The 22,911-nt window shown below is 42.8% G+C and overlaps 1 protein-coding gene across 4 annotated transcripts in view; it reads right to left on the reverse strand.

The window, feature by feature from the left end:
- TPP2 (tripeptidyl peptidase 2) overlaps positions 1-19,869 on the reverse strand; it is an 89,288-nt gene extending 69,419 nt beyond the window's left edge. For 2 of the 4 annotated variants that reach the window (XR_011378715.2, XM_002713016.6), the window contains exons 1-2: positions 19,579-19,869; positions 11,903-12,031 (exon numbers count right to left, since the gene is read on the reverse strand). Coding sequence is in view for 2 of the 4 variants with exons in the window: in XM_002713016.6 (XP_002713062.1) it covers positions 11,903-12,031; positions 19,579-19,743 (294 nt within the window). In the remaining 2 variants the exon portion in view is untranslated. The remainder of the gene's footprint in view (positions 1-11,902; positions 12,032-19,578) is intronic. The other 2 variants (XR_011378714.2, XM_002713015.6) reach the window with 2 other exon arrangements.
- Between the last annotated feature and the right edge of the window lie 3,042 nt (positions 19,870-22,911).

Here is a 22,911-nt window from a genome sequence, read left to right on the forward strand (position 1 = left end):
CTCTACTGCCCATCAAATTGTAGGAAGGGGAACCAATTTACATAATCTTAATTCTTATAGTTCATATTAAGAATACTTAGTATAAGGTTAATCTTTTTTAAAAAAAGATTTATTTATTTACTTGAAAGTCAGGTTACACAGAGAGAGAAGGAGAGGCAGAGAGAGAGAGAGAGAGGTCTTCCATCCGCTGGTTCCCTCCCCAGATGGCTGCAATGGCTGGAGCTGCGCCGATCTGAAGCCAGGAGCCAGGAGCCAGGAGCCAGGAGCTTCTTCTGGGTCTCCCATGCAGGTGCAAAGGCCCAAGGAGTTGGACCACCTTCTACTGTTTCCCAGGCCACAGCAGAGAGCAGGATTAGAAGTGGAGCAGCTGGGACTCGAACTGGCGCCCACATGGGATGCCAGCACTGCAGGTGGCAGCTTCACCTGCTATGGCACAATGCAGGCCCCAAGAAGAATTTATGGCTGTTACTGGGGTGTAGTGGGTGGCATCGGCATCCTATATCACTGGCTGCTCCACTTCTGATCCAGCTCCCTGATAATGCACCTGGTAAAATAGCAGAAGATGGGCCAAGTGGTTGGGCCCCTGCTACAAACATGGGAAACTAGAAGAAGCTCCTGGCTCTTAGCTTTGGTCTGGCCCAGCCCCAGCTGTGGTGGCCTTTTGGGGAGTGAACCAGTGGTTGGACGATCTCTCTCTTTCTCTAACTTTGCATTTCAAATAAAACTAAATAAATCTTTAAAAATAAAAAAGAGGGGGGACAGCACTGTGGTGTAGTAGATTAAGCCTCTGCCTGTGGTGCTGGCATCCCATATAGGTGCCAGTTTCGAGTACCAGCTGCTCCACTTCCAATCCAGTTCCTTGCTAATGGCCTGGGAAAGCAGTGGAAGATAATGCAAGTGTTTGGACTCCTGCACTCACGTTGGCGACCCCGAAGAAGCTCCTGGCTTTGGATCTGCCCAGCTCTGGCTGTTGTGGCCATCTGGGGAGTGAACCAGCAGACGGAAGACCTCTCTCTCTCTGTCTCTTCATCTCTCTGTAACTGTCTCTCAAATCAAAAAATAAATCCATAAAAAAATTATTTTCCTTTGCAATTCTCTAAGGATAATGCGTAGGTAATAAAAAAAAAAGCTCTTCAGGTTCTCAAGAGAAAAGCTCTACAAAATCGCGTTAATTATATATAACATCTTATGGTCCTTTTTTCAAATATCTCATAGTATTTAAAAATAATACTTAAAGCTTTTAATTGTTACAATGATGTAGAAAGTATACCCAGTTTACAAATGGAGAAGGCAAAGTAGCAAAGAGAAATTATATCACCTGCTAAAATAATAGGAATGTGAAAACTAGAACACAGTTGTATCATGGAGACCAAATAATTCAGTGAAAAGATGTAGAATTTAAAGTCAGATAAATTGGACTTTGAAGCCAAACTCTACCACTAACCAGGTAGGACTACTAGGCTTTTACTGACTCATCCATAAAAGGAAGAAAATAATCACTACCTATGATTCTTGGGAATAAGAAAATGCACTGAGCATCAACCAACTTGAAATCTCAATCAAGAAAATGAAGAATATTCAGTCTCTGCAATCATATGACCCTGATCATCAAAAACAGCCTTTAAATGTGTACAACTTATGATGCTAAACTATCAACCACTCAGAGCTGTTGACTCATCAGTCCTGACCAATGCAATATTTTACACAACTCATTCTCATCTTCCTTGCACAATACTTTCCCAGATAAGGCCTAAATGTCATTAATCATTTTTAAATCAATCAGGTATCTGAAGAACATAAAATTCCAAATATACTGGCATACAAACTAGTGTTTTTCATTAAAAACCTTATGAACTGGGGCTGGCGCTGTGGCGTAGTGGGTACAGCTGCCGCATGCAGTGCTAGCATCCCATGTGGGTGCTGGTTCATGTCCCAGCTCTCCACTACCGATCGAGCTCTCTGCTATGGGAGAGCAGTGGAAGATGGCCCAAGTCCTTGGGCCCCTGCACCAGGAAGAAACTCTTGGCTCCTGGCTTTGGAGCAGTGCAGCTCCAGCCACTGCAGCCAATTGCGGATAAACCAGCAGATGGAAGACCTCTCTCTCTCTCTCTCTGCCTCTCCTTCTCTCTCTGTGTAACTCTGGCTCTCAAATAAATAATCTTTAAAAATAAGTGAATGAATAAAATCATGTGTTGAAAAAAAACCTTATGAGTCTTCTTTAGAGATTCTTAGCTTTAACGTTCTTGCAACAGCCTATGATGTAACAACAATAACAACAACAAAGTGCTGCAACAACACAAAGGTTAAGTAGTCACTTGTAGGCAAATTAAAAGAATATTTTACTCCTAAGTGTTTCATGGCACAGGTGGCTTTGTAACCCTGGGCTACTGGCAACTGCCCTGCAAGAAGAGACTAGAAAATGCTGTGAAATGCCAAAAGATTGGATGGCATAATTAAAACAGCCGCAAAATAAAGAGGTATTAAGATATACTTAATGACAATTACTTAAAATATACAATAAGGTGAAAATAAATTCAATAGACATAAATGACATTTAATCATAAATGAGACAAAAACCTGCTGAGTCTATGGAATCATATACTACTCAGATCATGACAATTTATTTTCCTTACAGTGAAAACAGACTATTTACAAAAGTTAAACTAAAATTTGGCCGGTGCCGCGGCTCACTAGGCTAATCCTCCACCTTGCGGCGCCGGCACACCGGGTTCTAGTCCCGGTCGGGGCGCTGGAGTCTGTCCCGGTTGCCCCTCTTCCAGGCCAGCTCTCTGCTGTGGCCCGGGAGTGCAGTGGAGGATGGCCCAAGTGCTTGGGCCCTGCACCCCATGGGAGACCAGGAGAAGCACCTGGCTCCTGCCATCGGATCAGCGCAGTGCGCTAGCCGCGGCGGCCATTGGAGGGTGAACCAACGACAAAAGGAAGACCTTTCTCTCTGTGTCTCTCTCTCTCACTATCCACTCTGCCTGTCAAAAAAAAAAAAAAAATTAAACTAAAATTTTAAAAATCAAAGAATAAAAGCTAGACTCATGGTTATGCTATCCAACCATAGCCTAGAATAAAGTTAACTTTTTGAGGCAACTATGGAATAGGTTATTTTCCAAACTTGGTGTTCTATGGTTATTTTTTTTTTTTAATTTGACAGGTAGAGTCATAGATAGTGAGAGAGACAGACAGAGAGAAAGGTCTTAAGGTCTTCCATTGGTTCACTCCCCAAATGGCTGCCACGGCTGGCACTGTGTTGATCCGAAGCCAGGAGCCAGGTGCTTCCTCCTGGTCTCCCATGCAGGTACAGGGCCCAAGCACTTGGGCCATCCTCCACTGCCTTCATGGGGCCACAGCAGAGAGCTGGACTGGAAGAGGAGCAACTGGGACTAGAACTCAGTGCCCATATGGGATGCCAGCACTGCAGGCGGATTACCCAAGTGAGCCACGGGGCCAGCCCTATCTGTGGTTATTTTTTGTCAGTTTAATAATCAAAGCTTTACATATTGACCATTTTGAGTCAATATCTCTAAAATGGTTCATATTACATGGTAACTACAATGTAGTAAGTCATAATCTAATTACATTGCACTTCTCTAACTCTGGAAGATAGGATGCCTAGCCAAGTATCATCATGAGTGTCACTGTGCTACGGAGCAGCATACTTGAAGAGTTTTGTTTGCCTTAAAACTGTTTCAGTCTTGTCAGCCACATGGCACATGTGAGAGTACACACAGTTTCCCCTTGCTATTGCTGCACCCAAATATTGTGCTCAATCTGGCCTAGTCATTTATTATGCCTGGATATACCTTTTAAAAATACTTAAGGCAAAATTTAAAATGACTTCAAGTTAAATGTGGTAAAAAAAAAAAAAAAAACAAAAAACACTGTGTACATTTCCAGAATGCTACTAAAATTAGAATAAGGGAAGGGGGAAGAAACCACCCAAAAACCAAAAGGGATAGAGAGAAGAAACAAGATTTGAGATAACCACCACACGCTCAAGTTTGTAAAATAAAAAGCAACTGAAAATTAGTGGAAAATGATGGAATTTTAATACTTGGTGTTGGGATATTAGGTCTGGCCATCTGGGGAGTGAGCCAGTGAATGGAAGTCCCCCCTCCCCCGTAGCCTTGATTTTCAAAAAAATGCATAAATCATAAAAAAAGATATCATGTGCAAAGTGAAAATATACACACAGAATGAGAGGACACCTGCAACACATACAATCAAAGAACAGGTGAAGAGAATAGATATAGAAATCCTACCAATTAGTAAGAAGATAACTCAGTAGCACACAATAAAGGCAACTGAATTTTAATAGGCATGTCATAAAGAGAAAATCCAAAAGCATACATGTAAGAAAAGGTGCTCTACCTCAGTAATTAGGGAAACACAAATTAAAACAACAATATGATATACAGATTCCCTAAAGTACTTTCAAATATTAAGTATGAAAATTAAGTGTTTTAGAACGGTAGCACAGTTATTAAAGCTTGTAGACACTACTAATGATAATCTACTTTAGTACCAACACTTGGACAAACTGCTTGGGGTGAAATAGTGAAGTTAAAACTCCAGGTCTCAGCAATTCCACTTCTAAGCAGACATTCTGGTGACATCTACACCCAACTGCATTCACTGGTTACAACATATACAAGAATGTTCTCTAAAAACTGGTTAGTAATAGTCCCAAACTGGAAACAACTGTCTATCACAGAAGAACAAAGAGAAGTAGTATTTATAAACCTTGAACCACACACAGCAATGAAACTGAATAAACCACTGCTATATGCCAACAATATGAATGAATCTCATCAATTTCAAATCTTTCAAAACTACCAAAGAAAAGACAACATAAAATGATTCAGAAACGAGACCATTCATATAAAGCTCAACAGGCAAAACTAGAAAGGAAGGCAAAAAAATGATTATCACACAAAGGTAAAACAAGTTGTGATCTGGAAGAATACAAGAAGTTCCCAAGATACAGGGATATTCTTAATCTTGATCTGGGTGGTATATACAATGGTTTTTGTTTTAATTATTCATTAAGTTCTATATAAGTGTGGCATATACTTTATGTAAGCACTGTTTTACAATAAAAGGTTTTAAGGTTCTTCTATTCACTCCCTTGCTTTTATCTGCTTATGGGAGTAGCACTGGCCAAAAGTGACCAATCACTAGTTTCTGAAAGAGGCATACAAATACCATCCTTAAAAATGAGATTACTTAAATGTTCAAAGCGTCTAGTCAGTAATGGACCTTAAACTGGGAGAATAAGACATTCAGCACTTGATAGGCTACTTGGAAGAAGGAAAAATATAGACATTTACTTCATTTTTAAATATGACTGAGATAAGCAAACCTGAAGATTACATTGCCTTGCTCTCTGCAAACTAAAGTTTCCTAAGGAGTTGGAGAGATCCAAGTAGTCAGAATCCTTGTGACTAACGAATTACTCCTTTTAGTGACTATGGCAAAATCATTGAACACCTCTATGTGGGTACTTGGATAATATGGACGGCGAGAGCAGTTGAAACCATGAAGACTGGTGGCTGGTATATAAGAAGCAATCAGACTCTCACAGTCCCATTCCACATCCTGCCTAAACTTCACCAATCACGTTAACTCTTTCTATATGAACCCAGAATGTCACTTTATGAAGTTCAGAAGACAAAGGAGACAGATGAGACATGTTGAAAGTCACCTCAAGTCCCAGTAACATATATAATACTACAACCATGAAAACTCTCATACAGGGGCCATGTTATGGCGTAGTGGGTTAAGCCTCCACCTGCAGTGTGGGCACCCCGTATAGGCACAGGTTCATGTCCTGGATGCTCCTCTTCCAATCCAGCTCTCTGCTTGTGGCCTGGGATAGCAGTGGACAATGATCCAGGTCCATGGGCCCCTGCACCCACATGGAAGACTCAGAAAAAATTTTTGGCTCCTGGCTCTGGATCGGCCCAGCACCAGCCATTGTGGCCATTTGGAGAATGAACCAGCAATTGAAGACTTTTCTCTTTCTACCCCTCTGTGACTCTGCCTCTCAAATTAATTGATTGATTAATTTAAAAATAAACCAAACAAAAAACTCTTACACAACGCTAGCAGAAATGTATTTTAGTAAATTTTGGGGTCCCTCCCAAATAGTATCATTACCCTACATTGAAATCCACAACCAAAAGATACTACTTAAGTCAAGAACTTCACAAACAAGAGACAGCCAACTAAGATGATTAGACAACTATGAGGAACATCTAAAATAAAAAGTTGAGAGTAAGAAAAAGAGAAGGGGACCCAAAGAACTCTACTAAGAGATTATTGGAACTCACAGAAGATTTTGGCAAAGTAGCAGCGTATAAAATCAATGCACAAGAATCAACAGCCTTTGTATACACAGGCAAAGCCACGGCTGAGGAAGAACTTCTAAGATCAATCCCATTCACAATAGCTACAAAAACAATCAAATACCTTGGAATAAACTTAACCAAGGACGTTGAGGATTTCTATGATGAAAATTACAAAACCTTAAACAAAGAAATAGAAGAGGATACCAAGAAATGGAAAAATCTTCCATGCTCATGGATTGGAAGAATCAATATCATCAAAATGTCCATTCTCCCAAAAGCAATTTATACATTCAATGCAATACCAATCAAGATACCGAAGACCTTCTTCTCAGATCTGGAAAAAATGATGCTGAAATTCATATGGAGACACAGGAGACCTCGAATAGCTAAAGCAATCTTGTACAACAAAAACAAAGCCGGAGGCATCACAATACCAGATTTCAGGACATACTACAGGGCAGTTGTAATCAAAACAGCATGGTACTGGTACAGAAACAGATGGATAGACCAATGGAACAGAATTGAAACACCAGAAATCAATCCAAACATCTACAGCCAACTTATATTTGATCAAGGATCCAAAACCAATCCCTGGAGTAAGGACAGTCTATTCAATAAACGGTGCTGGGAAAATTAGATTTCCATGTGCAGAAGCATGAAGCAAGACCCCTACCTTTCACCTTACACAAAAATCCACTCAACATGGATTAAAGACTTAAATCTACGACCTGACACCATCAAATTATTAGAGAGCACTGGAAAAACCCTGCAAGATATAGGTACTGGCAATGACTTCTTGGAAAAACACCCCAGAAGCACAGGCAGTCAAAGCCAAAATTAACATTTGGGATTGCATCAAACAGAGAAGTTTCTGTACTGCAAAAGAAACAGTCAGGAAAGTGAAGAGACAACCGACAGAATGGGAAAATATATTTGCAAACTATGCAACAGATAAAGGGTTGATAACCAGAATCTACAAAGAGATCAAGAAACTCCACAACATCAAAACAAACAACCCACTTAAGAGATGGGCCAAGGACCTCAACAGACATTTTTCAAAAGAGGAAATCCAAATGGTCAACAGATACATGAAAAAATGTTCAAGATCACTAGCAATCAGGGAAATGCAAATCAAAACCACAATGAGGTTTCACCTCACCCCGGTTAGAATGGCTCACATTCAGAAATCTACCAACAACAGATGCTGGAGAGGATGTGGGGAAAAAGGGACACTAACCCACTGTTGGTGGGAATGTAAACTGGTTAAGCCACTATGGAAGTCAGTCTGGAGATTCCTCAGAAACCTGAATATAACCCTACCATTCAACCCAGCCATCCCACTCCTTGGAATTTACCCAAAGGAAATGAAATTGGCAAACAAAAAAGCTGTCTGCACATTAATGTTTATTGCAGCACAATTCACCAAAGCTAAGACCTGGAACCAACCCAAATGCCCATCAACAGTAGACTGGATAAAGAAATTATGGGACATGTACTCTATAGAATACTATACAGCAGTCAAAAACAATGAAACCCGGTCATTTGCAACAAGATGGAGGAATTTGGAAAACATCATGCTGAGTGAATTAAGCCAGTCCCAAAGGGACAAATATCATATGTTCTCCCTGATCGACAACTAACTGAGCACCAAAGGGGAAACTTGTTGAAATGAAATGGACACTATGAGAAACAGTGACTTGATCAGCTCTTGTCCTGACGGTTGATGTACCATGTAATACTGTATCCATTTTAGTATTTTTTTTTGTTCTAGTACCATTGGTTGAACTCTGTAATTAACACACAATGATTCTTAGGTGTTTAAATTTTAACTGAAAAGTGATCCCTGTTAGGAATTTGGAAAACATTATGCTGAGTGAAATAAGCCAATCCCAAAGGGACAAATACCGCTTGTTCTCCCTGATAGGTGACAACTAACTGAGCACCAAAAAGGAAACCCGTTAAAGTGAAATGAACACTATGAGAAACAGTGACTTGATCAGCCCCTCACCCTGACTGTTGATGAGCAACTTAATATGTTATCCCTCTAAGAATTTTTTTTTGTTTGTTCTACTTAATACTTTTGGTTGAATACTGTAATCAATACACAATTCTTCTTAAGTGCTGAAACTTAACTGAAAAGTGATCGCTGTTAAATATAAGAGTGGGAATAAGAGAGGGAAGAGATGTGCAATTCGGGACATGCTCAAGCTGACTTACCTCAAATGGTAGAGTTAGAAACATACCAGGGGATTCCAATTCAATCCCATCAAAGTGGCATGGACCAATGCCATCTCACTAGTCCCAGTGATCAATTTCTGTTCACAATTGATCATAATGATAGGACTAAGAACCAAAGGGATCACATAAACAAGAGTAGTGCCTGCAAATACTAGCTGATAGAATAAAAAAGGTAGAGAACGATCCAACATGGGAAGTGAGATACACAGCAGACCCATAGAATGGCAGATGTCCTAAACAGCACTCTGGCCTCAGAATCAGCCCTTAAGGCATGCGGAGCCAGCTGAAAATCCCATGAGAGTTTTTCAGGCATGGAAAGCCAAGACACTCTGGCAAAACAAAACAAAACAAAACAAAACAAAACAAAACAAACACACACACACCCTCACCCTAAATCAAAGATCCGCGAGTGAGATCCCAGTGGAAAGAACGGGTCATCAAAGAAGGAGGTACCTTTCTCTGAAGGGAGGAGAGAACTTCCACTTTGACCATGGCCTTGTCTAAATATGATCAGAGTCGGTGAACTCAGGGGGCTTCCATAGCCTTGGCAGCTCATGACAAGAGCCTAGGGTGATTACTGAGGCCATAAACAAGAGTGTCAATTTGTTAAGTCAACAACAGGAGTCACTGTGCACTTACTCCTCATGTAGGATCTCTGTCCTTAGTGTGCTGTACATTGAGATTTAATGCTATAACTAGTGCTCAAACAGTATTTTTCACTTTATGTTTCTGTGTGGGAGCAAACTGTTGAAATCTTTACTTACTGTATGCTAAACTGATCTTCTGTATATAAAGAGAATCGAAAATGAATCTTGATGTGAATGGAAGAGGAGAGGAAAGGGAGCAGGAAAGGGGAGGGTTGAGGGTGGGAGGGACGTTACGGGGGGGGGGGGGGAGCCATTGTAATCCATAAGCTGTACTTTGGAAATTTATATTCATTAAATAAAAGTTAAAAAAAAGACACAAAATGACCAACAAATATGTAAAAAAAAAAAAAAAAAGAAAGAAAAGAAAAAGAGAAGACGAGGAGACAGAGAGAGGAGGAACAGGAAATAGAAGGACAGAATGATGAAAAAGAGAGAAAGTAGAGGCAGAAGATGACAAGCTGATGGAGGAAGCAAAAGAGGAATCTAAGATAGTTGAACAGGAGGAAGAAGATGAATACAAAGGAGGAAGATAGGGGAAGAAACAGTGAAATAGAAAAAAGACAATTTTTTTTCACAGATATAAAATGTTGTAAATAAATAAATAGATAAAATATTCTCTGAGAGCTCATTAAGGGACTTCTGAAATTAAAAACGAGCAAAATTTAACAAAGCTCATACAAGAAGCTAGAAGGTAATGCTGAGGAAATTTTGGAAATCTTTCAGAAAAGAAAAAAAGAGACAGTATGAAAAGGCAGAAAGACATAATTCAAGAGGTCCTGTGTCCAATTAACAGGATTTCCAGAAAAAAAGAACAACAAAAACAACAGGGAAGCATTTATCCAACAGAAAATGCAAGAAAATTTTTGTTAAAGGACCTAAGAGCTAAATCTTCTTCCAAATTAATTCTACAGATAAAGTCTACACCTATAGAAGTTTAAAAAAAATCAGTATTTTATTCATAACCTTAAAGAGTTTAAAACATAGTAATATTTGTCTTTTAATTATGTTGACATATTGAACAGAATTAAAAATCTAACTGGGTTACTACAGCTATTGATTGATTGATTGATTGACAGGCAGAGTGGACAGTGAGAGAGGTCTTCCTTTGCCGTTGGTTCACCCTCCAATGGCTGCCACGGCCGGTGCACCACGCTGATCCGAAGCCAAGAGCCAGGTGCTTCTCCTGGTCTCCCATGGGGTGCAGGGCCCAAGCACTTGGGCCATCCTCCACTGCACTCCCGGGCCACAGCAGAGAGCTGGCCTGGAAGAGGGGCAACCTGGACAGAATCCGGTGCCCCGACTGGGACTAGAACCCGGTGTGCCGGCGCCACAGGTGGAGGATTAGCCTATTCAGCCGCAGCGCCGGCCACTAAAGCTATATAGAAATAAATGAGAATAATACTTTTCATGGTTCTAAATCTGTTGACTTACTAGGACTGCTCTCTAGTTTTCTCAAGTAACATAACTCACCCCAAACTAATACTGCGTACTGTTATAAAAAATAGACTACCAAAGCACAAATTCTTGCCAGTCTTCATACTCATTAGCTAATATCTCATGAATCATATTATGCTTGTTTTCTAATTATTTTTCATATTTAACTTGTCCAAACCTTTATAAAAAGAACATATAATAAAGCAAAGCCAGTCTATAGCCATATGGCCTAAATATTTCTTCATGGTCAAGTTCACTAGGAAAATTATGAAGGGGCAGGAAATGACAATGACAACACTACCATGGCAGGAGCAGGCACTGGGCCTAGCAGTTAAGATGCCTGTGTCCCACACTGGAGTTCCGGGTTTAATTCCAAGCTCCTGCTCCTGCCTCTAGTCTCCTGATAAGGCAACCTTTGGTGTTGTGGTGATGGCTCAAGTATTTGAGTTCCTGCTCCCAGTGGGAGATCTGGAATGAATTCCTGGCTCTAGGCTTCAGCCCCAGCCAGGAGTTGTTACAGGCTTTTGAGAAGTGAACCTCTCCCCCCACCAACTCTCAAATAAAAACAAAACAAAACAAACATTCCTATCCCTATCCCATGTAGCCACTTTCTCCAACTTTCTATTCAAAATTTAAAATAGAATTTGGCCATCTCATTAAAAAAAACAACCCCAATTCTATCTACATACCTTCTCAAATAACAGAATAACGGCTTCTTCAAAGATCTAAACTTCCTTGTGTAAGCAGGTTCTTATGAAATCCCCTTCCCTTGAAATTGTGTGGCAGATTTACGTCCTCACTTCCAATGAACAGAATACAGTGAAGTGAGGTTCCCTCACCCTGAGGGAAGACAATTACATGCCATAAAGTAGTGTGGTGAGCTCTACGTGGCGAAGAACCAAGGTCAGTCAGTAACAATCCACCAAATAAGCCTGGAAACAGACTCTCCCACCAAGGTCTTCCCTAGCCCACAGATGAAGCCATGTGAACAAGGCAAACTCATGAGAGAGGCATCCAGCTAAGTCCCACTCAGATTGCCAACTCACTGCAAGTCTGGGGTGGTAACTACTTGCTTTTTAAAACCATGAGGTTTTCAGGTAATTTGTTATGCAGCAATAGGTAACGAATATCCTATCAACAAATATAAGCTAAAAAAATTAGATGTTTTGAGGAAAAAAAGTACAAGGAATAAAAGAAACCACTGCAAGAAGGTGAAAGCCCAACCTTAAGCACTCTTCCTGAAAGACCAATAACTTCACCATCTTTTGGCTCTACTTCTGTAGCAGTATTCACATCACCACTTCCTGTTGTATCGATGATATCAATGATTTTTGGTTTTCCATCAGTTGTAACCTGAAAATTGAGACAATGAAAGTATGAATTATAGATTTTATCTTTTTATCCTTAAAGAAGACAATGTAAAGCCCTGTATGTTCGTGTGTATGTGTGTCTATTTAACATTTCCTACAAAATCTGGATTCATTTTAAAGTGAACTGAATTGTTTTAAGCCAAAAGCCAGACATATCTAAGAACATTTAGTTATAGAAATACCACACCACAAAATCCTTCAAGTGGTTTCACATACTCACTTAACCAAGACCCTATTTTAGGTGGTAGGGACACAAGCACAATCAACACATAAAATTCCCTGCTCTCAAAGACCTCATTGTGAGGAAGCAGTCAACAGACAAATTAGTACTAAACAAGTAATCAATACTATGGAGAAAACTTAGGACAGAAGACAAATGGTATGGAACTCTGAAATATGATTCAGCTTATCAATGCCTCATTAAGAAGGTAACATTGGAGAAAAGATCTGAAGAATGTGCACTTTGGTTGGGCAAGTAGAAAACTTCAGGGGAAAAATGTTGAGTACCATTTCACTACTGGACATCACATTGGCACCTTCAATTAAATCCAAAATTGACTTCAAACACCACCACCAATCCCTTGACCACCAAATCTGTTTTTTTCCTCAAGATTTTGCTATCTCAGGAAACACTACATACCCAACTGCTCGAAGTCCTCCTCTGATGCTTTATTCCAATGCAGGCTTCACACTAAAGCAACTGGAAAGTCCTGTTAACTCTTCCTCTAAAACATGGTTCACCTCCATCTTCCCACTACCACTATCTTAATTCTTCAAATCATCATCATTGTCTCTTGCCTTCAAAATGTGGACTGTCTCCTTGGAAGTTTCTTAGTTGGCTCCCAACAAAAAGAATACTAAATAAGCTGTGTTACAAAACTCTTCTCTGTTACACCTCCAGTGGACTCATGGAGCACTCAGAATACAAAATGCCTTGCACAACCTGACCCTGGTCACTCTCTGGCACTTCCAAGGCTAACTACACTGACCTCCCTCCTTTCATTCCTGGAACAAGCTAAAATTTTGTGCACAGGGTTCTTCTGCCTGAACTCTTTATCCATTCAGCTGTTCCACAGGACTCCATCTTACCCTTCAGTTTTCTACCAAAGCATCACCCTTGTGGAAAGGCCTCCTGATGACCTTTTAGGTGGTTGCCATATAAACTTGATTGTTCTTTCACACTGTACCTTCTTTCCTTCACAGCACATAACTCAAATTGTAACTATCTAGTTAGCTGATTCTTACAAATCTATTTCCCTTATTATCAAAGAAGCACCACAAACCAAGAACTGGTGTATTTTATCCACCCAATGTCTCATACTGTTTGTTAAGCACTCAGCAAATACTGAATTACTGAATAATCTGTCTCTAATAACATTGTTACGACTGATTTTGTTAAGGTATGGTTTCATGCTGGACCCCAAATTGTCCTTTGAGCCACAGTGTAATTGTTATAGGAAACAGAAGTACTGTATTGCTCATACTGCTTTTATGGAAAAAATAATTTCTCAGCTAGCTTTGCAAAGGAAATTTGTTGCATTCATGGTATATGAAATGAGTTACCCGCAGGAATCAAGCACAGAGACACACACAAAGTTTGAAAAAAAGAGGACCTCTACCCTTCAAGAAAGAAACAAGAAAGTTAAAAATGTGAAAGTCATCAGACTCTTTTTCTATCTGGAGAATTCATACTCTTTGAGACAAAACTCAATGTCCAGTTTGATGAGTTTTTCTGACCAACAGGCACCACTCCCCAACACCAATTATTTCCTCTGAAGTATTCTCAAAGCTCTGTAATTAAGGTATACTCTGAAGGAGAGGGAACTCACTGTGGACAGGCAACAAAGGCATCGTTTTTCTTTACAAGGGAAAGCAAGAGACTGGCTGGTGGACCCCAAATAGAACTTCAATCATTTTGCTCTGGAGCTATCTAGGGCCCGATGACTTGAAAGGGCCCTAAAGGGCTTCTAGGCACTGCTGTCATTTTTATGAATGGTAATTATTAAATTGAGTGTTTATTCCCTGGGAACAGTCTATACTGGTTACAACTCTCAGAAGGCTCAAAATCATAATAGGGAATTACTACAGACATCACACCAGACTCTGATGAAATTATAAAACTTAAATCAGACACTGATTTTAAAGGGGCAGGCTATGTACCTCAAAAAAGGTAAAAGAACATAATGAACAAAAATGTAAGAAAATCTACCAAAACAAAAATGGAAACAAGAGTAGTTTCAACATGTATTAATAAATAATTTAATTTAAAATAATCTATTTTAAAATGTATTCCAAATAAGAATGTGATTTGAAAGACACCATAAGAACACAAGTCACCCAAACCTTCACATTCAATGAAGAAATTAATTCAGTGACTTGAAATTAAGAAGAGATAACTACCAACTTGACCTGTCTCTCTCTCACACACACACTCATTAAAAATTCTTATACATGCATTTTTTCTATCCATGTGCTTAAAAAATTTTTTTAGAAGGTTTATTTATTTGAAAGGCAGAGTGAGTGAGTGAGACAGACTGAAAGAAAGAGTGATGGAGAGAAAGAGAGGAAGAGAATCTTCCCTCTGCTGGTTCACTCCTCAAATGACCACAGAAGCCAGGAACTCCACCTAGGTCTCCCACATGGGTGGCAGGGGCTCACTGCTTTCCCAGGAGCAGTAACAGGAAGCTGAATTGAAAGTGGAACCCATGTCACAAGCAAGGGATTAACCTGCTGCACCACAACACTGGCCCCATATCCATGTATTTCTTACTACAGCTGGAGGTAAAAAGGCATTTAGGTTATGAAACGAAGGGTTTTTAAAAAGGCAAAAAAACAAAAAACAAAAACAAAACAAAGCAACCTGAAATTTCTGCAATGCAGCTTTGGAAGAAATAAAGAAGGAAATGGAACTACTAACATTGGAATTAATCCTCAACTTTGAGCAGCAGTGAGATGTGTGTGGGACACTACATGGAAAAGAGGGACTGAAAGTAGGAACCAGGTTACTATGAGTAGAACTATGATAATAAACCCTGTGTACTGATGTTGACGACTAGGAAACATTTATGGGTCTATGCTGTTAGATGTATGGAAACTGTCAAAGATTTTCCCAAAATATCAGGAACTGAAGAATCCTTATGGTGGCAGAAATTGCAAGGGTGGGAGCCACTCACTAAATGTTTGAAAAGGGAACAAACAAAAGGCAGGGAGTTTCATGAAGTATACTAAATAAAGTGAGGGTAAAAGTATTTCCTTGAAATTTCAGAGAAGATACTGAAAATATTGTTTTAAGCATGGCAAAGTTTCAGAAGCAAATATTAGTTAACTTTTATTTGGGAAACATAATGTTAAACGAGTAAGACAATCTTTGCATTCATAAGGCTTACCAACAGTTGAGAAGACTGATGAGCAGAGATACAATTACAATTCAGGATAACAAATAACAGAGGTAAAAACAGTATCTATAAAAGAATACTCGCAAGAGAACACAAAGCCCAGCTCAAGTGAATGAGACAAAGCTAACTAAAAGAGAGGTAATAAAATTTAAAATTAGTACTCAACTGTACATGTATACATATGACAGCTTACTTATTGTGCTCTTTATTATATTTTAGTGAACATATGAGCAGATTTATTTTTACGGACTACTTGTAACCTTATCCAAGTCTTTTTTCTCTATGAGGAATTACATTCTTCTTTACACACATAAATAGGGTACTTCAAAAAGTTTGTAGAACAATGGAAATAAAAGATAAGCTTATTTTGGTATAAACACTTTAAAATCTATGCAGTTTTTTCATAATATTCATTTTCCATGAATTTTTAAAGTACCTTCATATATGTTTTTCCCACTCAACAAAAAAATACTTAGCATTACAAGCACATTTTGCACAAGCTACATTTTGATACATGCTTGCAAGGAATTTTAACTTACCTAAGAAAAGGTTATATAAACAGAAATACTGAAATGAAATATTTTAAGTGCTACTGGGTGACAGGAACAAATTGCTCTAAGAACCAAGAGTGAAAAAAATTACAAATGACAAAGGACTCTGTTGGCAGGGACTGGGTCTTACTATTCTTTGCCGTCACAGGCCTTTAACACAACAGCAGACAGCACACATACGTATATGTTGTGAACTAAATCATTATTTCCTAAAAAGTAATGAGCTCAGGACTCCACTGGGTCTTAAAAGGATTAAGCAGGAGTGATTATAGAAGGCTCGCTGACAAACATCACAAGCAAAGACCTGAACATTTGGGAGAGAGAAAAAGTAGAAAATGCTAAAAAAGGAGGCAAAGAATGAAGGACAGGGGTTGAAGGTGCCATGGACAGAGAAAATGGTGAGAACAGAGGCTATGGTTGGATGGTAAAGCACGCATACACAATGTTCAAGTTTTTGCATTCTTACACAAAAGCAAATGGGATTCCAATATCATTTTGTTTGGAACAAGGGTATAATACGTCTGTTTTTAAGGAAAATTTTTGGCAGTGTGAAGCATGGATCAAAGAAAAGACCGGTTGATAGCAGGGAGACCTACTGACTACCAAATATATTATAAATATATTTTCAGTCTAGTCCAGGTTTCATCTTATGAGTGAAGCCTAACTGTCACACCCCTCATTGGCCAGCCCCAACCCATCCCTTCAACAATCTATGTAATAATCACAGTTTGCATGACTACATCATTTCACACAACCTCAGGCACCTGGCAGGTGCCTAAATATTTGCTGGGGAAATATTTAATCATTTGTGTAATTATTATTCCTCATGCTGCCCACCCTCCATTTTATACATGCCCAGACAACTTTCACATAAGAGAACTTGGTCCAAGGACATTGCCAAAGAATGAGACAACTCCCTGTGTTCCTTGAAGTTTTTACTTTAAGCCTCTATTCCTTTACTTAGATCCCATTTGGCTTTCCAAATGGCCAGTTCATCCTCCTCTTCCCTGTATTTTATTCTTTCTTTCCTTTTATTTGTATCTACCTTCTTATTGTATTTCAGTATGTCCCACTGTCCTATAAATAGGACAACTTAAAAAAATTGAGCAGTAAATATACCATGTATGGTAACTCTGCACCTATGCCAATTTAGTTGAAATATTTGCATAATTGAAAACTAGGAACATAATGTGTTAATGATGTATACATGAAACTACAAAATAACTTTGTAAAGGGCAAAAATCCTTAGTAAGTCACTCAGGGATTGGGCACTTAACTTAGTGGTTAAGAAGCTTGAAGCCCACACTGGAGTACCCAGGTCTGGCTCCCAACTATAGCTTCCCACCAATGCAGACTCTGGGAGGCAGTGGTGATGGTTTAAGTACTTGGGCTTCTGCCAGTCATGTCAGCGACCTGGATTGAATTTCCAGCTCTCAGCTCTGGTCTGGGCATTTGGGGAGTGAACTAGTGAATGGGAGCCTGCTCTCTCTGCCTCTCAAAAACAAAACAAAACAAGAAAAAAAGAAAGATGTCACTTAGGCTCATAAGTTCATAGTCTACCTTGCTGAATTTCTTTTAATTGGAGGTAGTCAGGTCACTATCTCAGAAAAAATTGTCCGAAGGCCCAGCCTTGGCTGCTGTGAATAATATGGGGAATGAATCAGTGGGTGGAAACTCTCTCTCCTCTTTTACTGTCTCTTTCCCCCCTCTAACTCCTTCAAATAAATAAATAAATAAATCGTTTTAAAAATAGCTATCCAAAGAGTTATGCTTTCATTTGACTTCAACATTTTATTGTTTCAATACTTACATGTTTTTACACGTAAATATCTAACACATTCACCCTTCAGAGAGTTGATGATTAAGGAGCCAGCATAAATTCCTACTGAATATCCTTGCTTTTTAAAAAAACTGTTTATTTAATGCTTTTCTCAAGCATTTTAAAAAGTCACATGTAATTAATCTCAATCAATTTTCATAACAATACCGCAGCATGAAAATCACTGGTACTTGACAGAGTAACAGAGTAACCTGATAAACAGATCTGGAAATTCTACAAATATCTACTGAGCTGTATTTCTCTAAATTTTTGTGATACTCTTTTATTAACCTGACAACAGAACCAGTGAGCCGCACACCCCAGCTGTTCTCCTCCCACTTATCCCTATAAAATGTAAACACAGGCCACAGCAGAATGGAAGGCATTGCTAGTCTGTAATAAAGCCTCAAGGAGGTGATAGCTGCCACTGTTTTAAGTCTTAAGAGTTATTAGTACAACAATGACTATAAAAACTACAGTTGCCAGGAGGGAACTCATCATCAAAGCTGCCTGGCAGGGCCGCCATTGGGTGTGGGGTTGTTGAAGAACTAAAACCAGGAAGCAAGATTCCTAGAGGGCTTCTATACAAAGTTGGCCAGACTGGCTTCCACTTTCCTAAGCCCCCATAATACGACCTCAATTAGCAGAAGGCACTGTAAATGATGCGGAGGAGGGGTGTATTAGGGGTAAGGAGAAAGAGATTTATTAAACGTTACTGTTTATGGTAGAAAGGGCAGTAAGATACAGAGGAAAACACTGGTAAACACAAGAGATCAAAATACAGCAGAACTAGTCGAGGAAGATTCGGGCAGGTAAGTTCTGAACACCAGTAAAATGTTGTTTACTAGTGGATTTCAACAAAAGCTTAAATTTATCAAAGTTAAACTTTTAAAAACAGAATGCTTCTAACAGAGACACACATTTTTAAAATTACCTTTGTACTTGGTACCCTGATCTACGAATCTTAGAGGTGCGTAAGGCAAAACTAAGTAATTTTTGAAAACCGTAGTAATTAAAGCGCGTTGTCTTATGTTTCCAGATTAAACACACACACACACACACACACACACACACAAGAATCGTTTCCAAAGGTACGAAAAGTTCGCCCGAAACAAACTAAACTGGATGCCTACGTAAAACGAATGCAAAGTCAGGAGAGTCAAGGACCCTACACACACACACTGCAGGAGACTGTTTAAAAATAGAATACACACAACCACAAGAAACAATTCCGGAAGTGGGCCGAGCGATCGTCTCGAAAACCCGGTCTCGTGTTCAAACTCCTCTTCCCCAAAAAACCCAATCCCCCAAATCACAGCCATGGCAATCAAGTTCTCGGAGGGTCTTCTGGCCCATTCCCCAGATCCGGGATTTAAAAAAAAAAAAAAAAAAAAAAAAAAAAAAAAAAAAAAAAAAAAAAAAAAAACCTGCAAGATTCTGGCAGGGACCGGTGCCCGCGACGACGGCGCGGGGGTGGGGGGCTGGCGCCCTGAGGTGTCCGGCCTGGCAGCGCCCAGGCGGACCCGGGCTCCCCACGCCAGCCACGCCAGGCTCGCCGCTTTTGTCTGGCCAGCGGCACCACGGCCCTCGCCCCCGACACCTGGGCGCAGCCGGGTCCCCTGGGCGGGCCATGGTGGCTCTCGGCGCTGCCCACCCCGGCCTGGGCACGGCCGCAGAGCGGGGTCCCGGCCTGAGCGGGCTCCGAGGCCGCGTCCTCCCCGGCGTCCCCGGCCGCCCGCGCCCGGGCCCTCCGGGGCTGACTCACCTGCATGCCCGGAGCCCCCGGGTCGACCCCCGTGTCCAGGACCGCGATGAGCACCCCGCGCCCGTCATATTCCGGGTAGCGGCAGAGGAAGGAGGCGGCCCCGGTCTCTTTCTTTGGCAGGAGACCGTGGAAAGGGAAGGGCTCCTCGGTCGCGGCGGTGGCCATGGGCGAAGGCTGGAGGACGAGGAAGAGGCAAACTGCCAGGCTGCGCGCGGACGAGCGGCGCGAGGACACACGGGTGGCCGCAGGCCGGAGGCGGGGGCGAGGGGAGGAGCCGGCCGGCCCTCGGCCAATCGCGGCTCGCCGGGGCGCGGCGGCCAATCAGGTGCTGCTTCGTCAGCCAACGGCGCCGCTCGGAGGCGCCGGCCCCGAGTGTTGCCCGGGCTGCAGAGAAGGGGGCGGAGTCTGAGAGCATAACTGGGGGTTCGGTTCTCGAACCTTTACAGAAACCCGCGTTTGGGGTGTTTTGGGAGCGAGTCAAAACTCTGGGCGTCCTGGACGGACACACCGTCCGCGAGAGCGAGGCCGGAGCCGCGGGGTTTCTGACCTGGAGGGCGTGGGGTGCCCCAGGCAGAGGAGTTGCTGAGGCTGGCCGAGTCCGGGGAGCCGCGGGGTGCGGGGAAGGCGCGGGCGCTAGGTGGGAAGGCCAGGCCGTAGATCCGGAGCTGCGGGGCTGGGACGCGGCGGGCGGGGGGCGGCTGTGCGTGGCGTCGGCAGGAAGTGAGTTTGTGGGCTCTCGGGGCCGGGAGAGACCCGAGAGTGAAGTGCGCCGCGCCTGACCTCGCTGCTTACCGTCGGCTTCTGGCGTTGGGGAGAAACCGTTGGTGAAGCGAGGTGAGGTTCCGGGTGGTTCCGGCGGCTTCCCGCCCCGTTACGGAGCCGTCCCGGGCGGCGCGTCCCTTTCAGTTTCCTCGGCGATACCCGTGTGTGTGTGTGTGTGTGTGTGTGTGTGTCCCCGTCCCCGTGAGAGTCCTCAGCGATACCTGTGCGTGTGTCTGTGTGAGTCTCCTCAGCGATACCCGTGTGTGTGTGTGTGAGAGTCCTCAGCGATACCTGTGCGTGTGTGTGTCTGTGAGAGTCTCCTCAGCAATACCCCTGTGTGTGTGTGTGTGTGTCTGTGTCTGTGAGAGTCCTCAGCGATACCTGTGCGTGTGTGTGTCTGTGAGTCTCCTCAGTGATACCCGTGTGTGTGTGTGTGTGTGTCCGTGAGAGTCCTCAGCGATACGTGTGTGTGTCTGTGAGTCTCCTCAGTGATACCTGTGCGTGTGTGTGTGTCCGTGTCTGTGAGAGTCTCCTCAGCAATACCCCTGTGTGTGTGTGTGTGTGTCTGTGTCTGTGAGAGTCCTCAGCGATACCTGTGCGTGTGTGTGTCTGTGAGTCTCCTCAGTGATACCCGTGTGTGTGTGTGTGTGTGTCCGTGAGAGTCCTCAGCGATACGTGTGTGTGTCTGTGAGTCTCCTCAGTGATACCTGTGCGTGTGTGTGTGTCCGTGTCTGTGAGAGTCTCCTCAGCGATACCCGTGTGTGTGTGTGTGTGTCCGTGAGGGTCCTCAGTGATACGTGTGTGTGTGTCTGTGAGTCTCCTCAGTGATACCCGTGTGTGTGTGTGTGTGTGTCCGTGAGAGTCCTCAGCGATACGTGTGTGTGTCTGTGAGTCTCCTCAGCGATACCTGTGCGTGTGTGTGTGTCCGTGTCTGTGAGAGTCTCCTCAGCGATACCCGTGTGTGTGTGTGTGTGTCCGTCCGTGAGTCTCCTCAGCGATACCTGTGCGTGTGTGTGTCCGTGAGGGTCCTCAGCGATACCTGTGCGTGTGTGTGTGTCTGTGAGTCTCCTCAGTGATACCTGTGCGTGTGTGTGTGTCCGTGTCTGTGAGAGACTCCTCAGTGATACCCGTGTGTGTGTGTGTCCGTCCGTGAGTCTCCTCAGCGATACCCGTGTGTGTGTGTGTGAGAGTCCTCAGCGATACCTGTGCGTGTGTGTGTCTGTGAGAGTCTCCTCAGCAATACCCCTGTGTGTGTGTGTGTGTCTGTGTCTGTGAGAGTCCTCAGCGATACCTGTGCGTGTGTGTGTCTGTGAGTCTCCTCAGCGATACCCGTGTGTGTGTGTGTGTGTGTCCGTGAGGGTCCTCAGCGATACGTGTGTGTGTCTGTGAGTCTCCTCAGTGATACCTGTGCGTGTGTGTGTGTCCGTGTCTGTGAGAGACTCCTCAGCGATACCCGTGTGTGTGTGTGTGTGTGTGTCCGTCCGTGAGTCTCCTCAGCGATACCCGTGTGTGTGTCTGTGAGAGTCCTCAGCGATACCTGTGCGTGTGTGTGTCTGTGAGAGTCTCCTCAGCGATACCCCTGTGTGTGTGTGTGTGTGTGTGTCCGTGAGGGTCCTCAGCGATACCTGTGCGTGTGTGTGTGTCTGTGAGTCTCCTCAGTGATACCTGTGCGTGTGTGTGTGTCCGTGTCTGTGAGAGACTCCTCAGTGATACCCGTGTGTGTGTGTGTGTCCGTCCGTGAGTCTCCTCAGCGATACCCGTGTGTGTGTGTGTGAGAGTCCTCAGCGATACCTGTGCGTGTGTGTGTCTGTGAGAGTCTCCTCAGCAATACCCCTGTGTGTGTGTGTGTGTGTGTGTGTCTGTGAGAGTCCTCAGCGATACCTGTGCGTGTGTGTGTCTGTGAGAGTCTCCTCAGCAATACCCGTGTGTGTGTGTGTGCGTGTCCTTGAGGGTCCTCAGCGATACCTGTGTGTGTGTGTGTGTGTCCATGCCTGTGAGAGTCTCCTCAGCGATATGTGCGTGTGTCTGTGTGTGTGTGTGTGTGTCCGTGTCTGTGAGTCTCCTCAGTGATACCCATGTGTGTGTGCATGTGTGTGTGTCTGTGAGAGTCCTCAGCGATACGTGTGTGTGTGTCCGTGAGAGTCCTCAGCGATACCCGTGTGTGTGTGTGTAGGTGGTTACAGGTGTGCCGCCTCTGTCCCAGCAGTGACTTTACAGAGGTTCCAGGTTCTATTGAGATAAAGTGTCAGAACTGCGGACACCGCCTTTGTTCTATAGCAATAGGTGTGTGTGTGTGTGTGTATGTGTCCGTGAGAGTCTCCTCAGCGATACCTCTGTGTGTGTGTGTGTGTGTGTGTCCGTGTCCGTCTGGGGAGGGCCGCCTCTCTCCCAGCGGTGACTTTACACAGGCTACAGCTTATGTTGAGATAAAGGGTCAGAACTGTGGGCACCGCCTTTGTTCTACAGCAACAGGTGTGTGTGTGTGTGGGTGGGTGGGTGGTTACAGGTGTGCCACCTCTTGGGTTAAACAACAGGAGCCAGCGCTGAGTGCAACCAAATGCCACGGTTTCC

The sequence above is a fragment of the Oryctolagus cuniculus genome, chromosome 9 (genome assembly GCF_051225735.1).
Source record: "Oryctolagus cuniculus isolate XC-2025 breed Fujian yellow rabbit chromosome 9, ASM5122573v1, whole genome shotgun sequence".
NCBI classification, from domain to species: Eukaryota; Metazoa; Chordata; class Mammalia; order Lagomorpha; family Leporidae; genus Oryctolagus; species Oryctolagus cuniculus.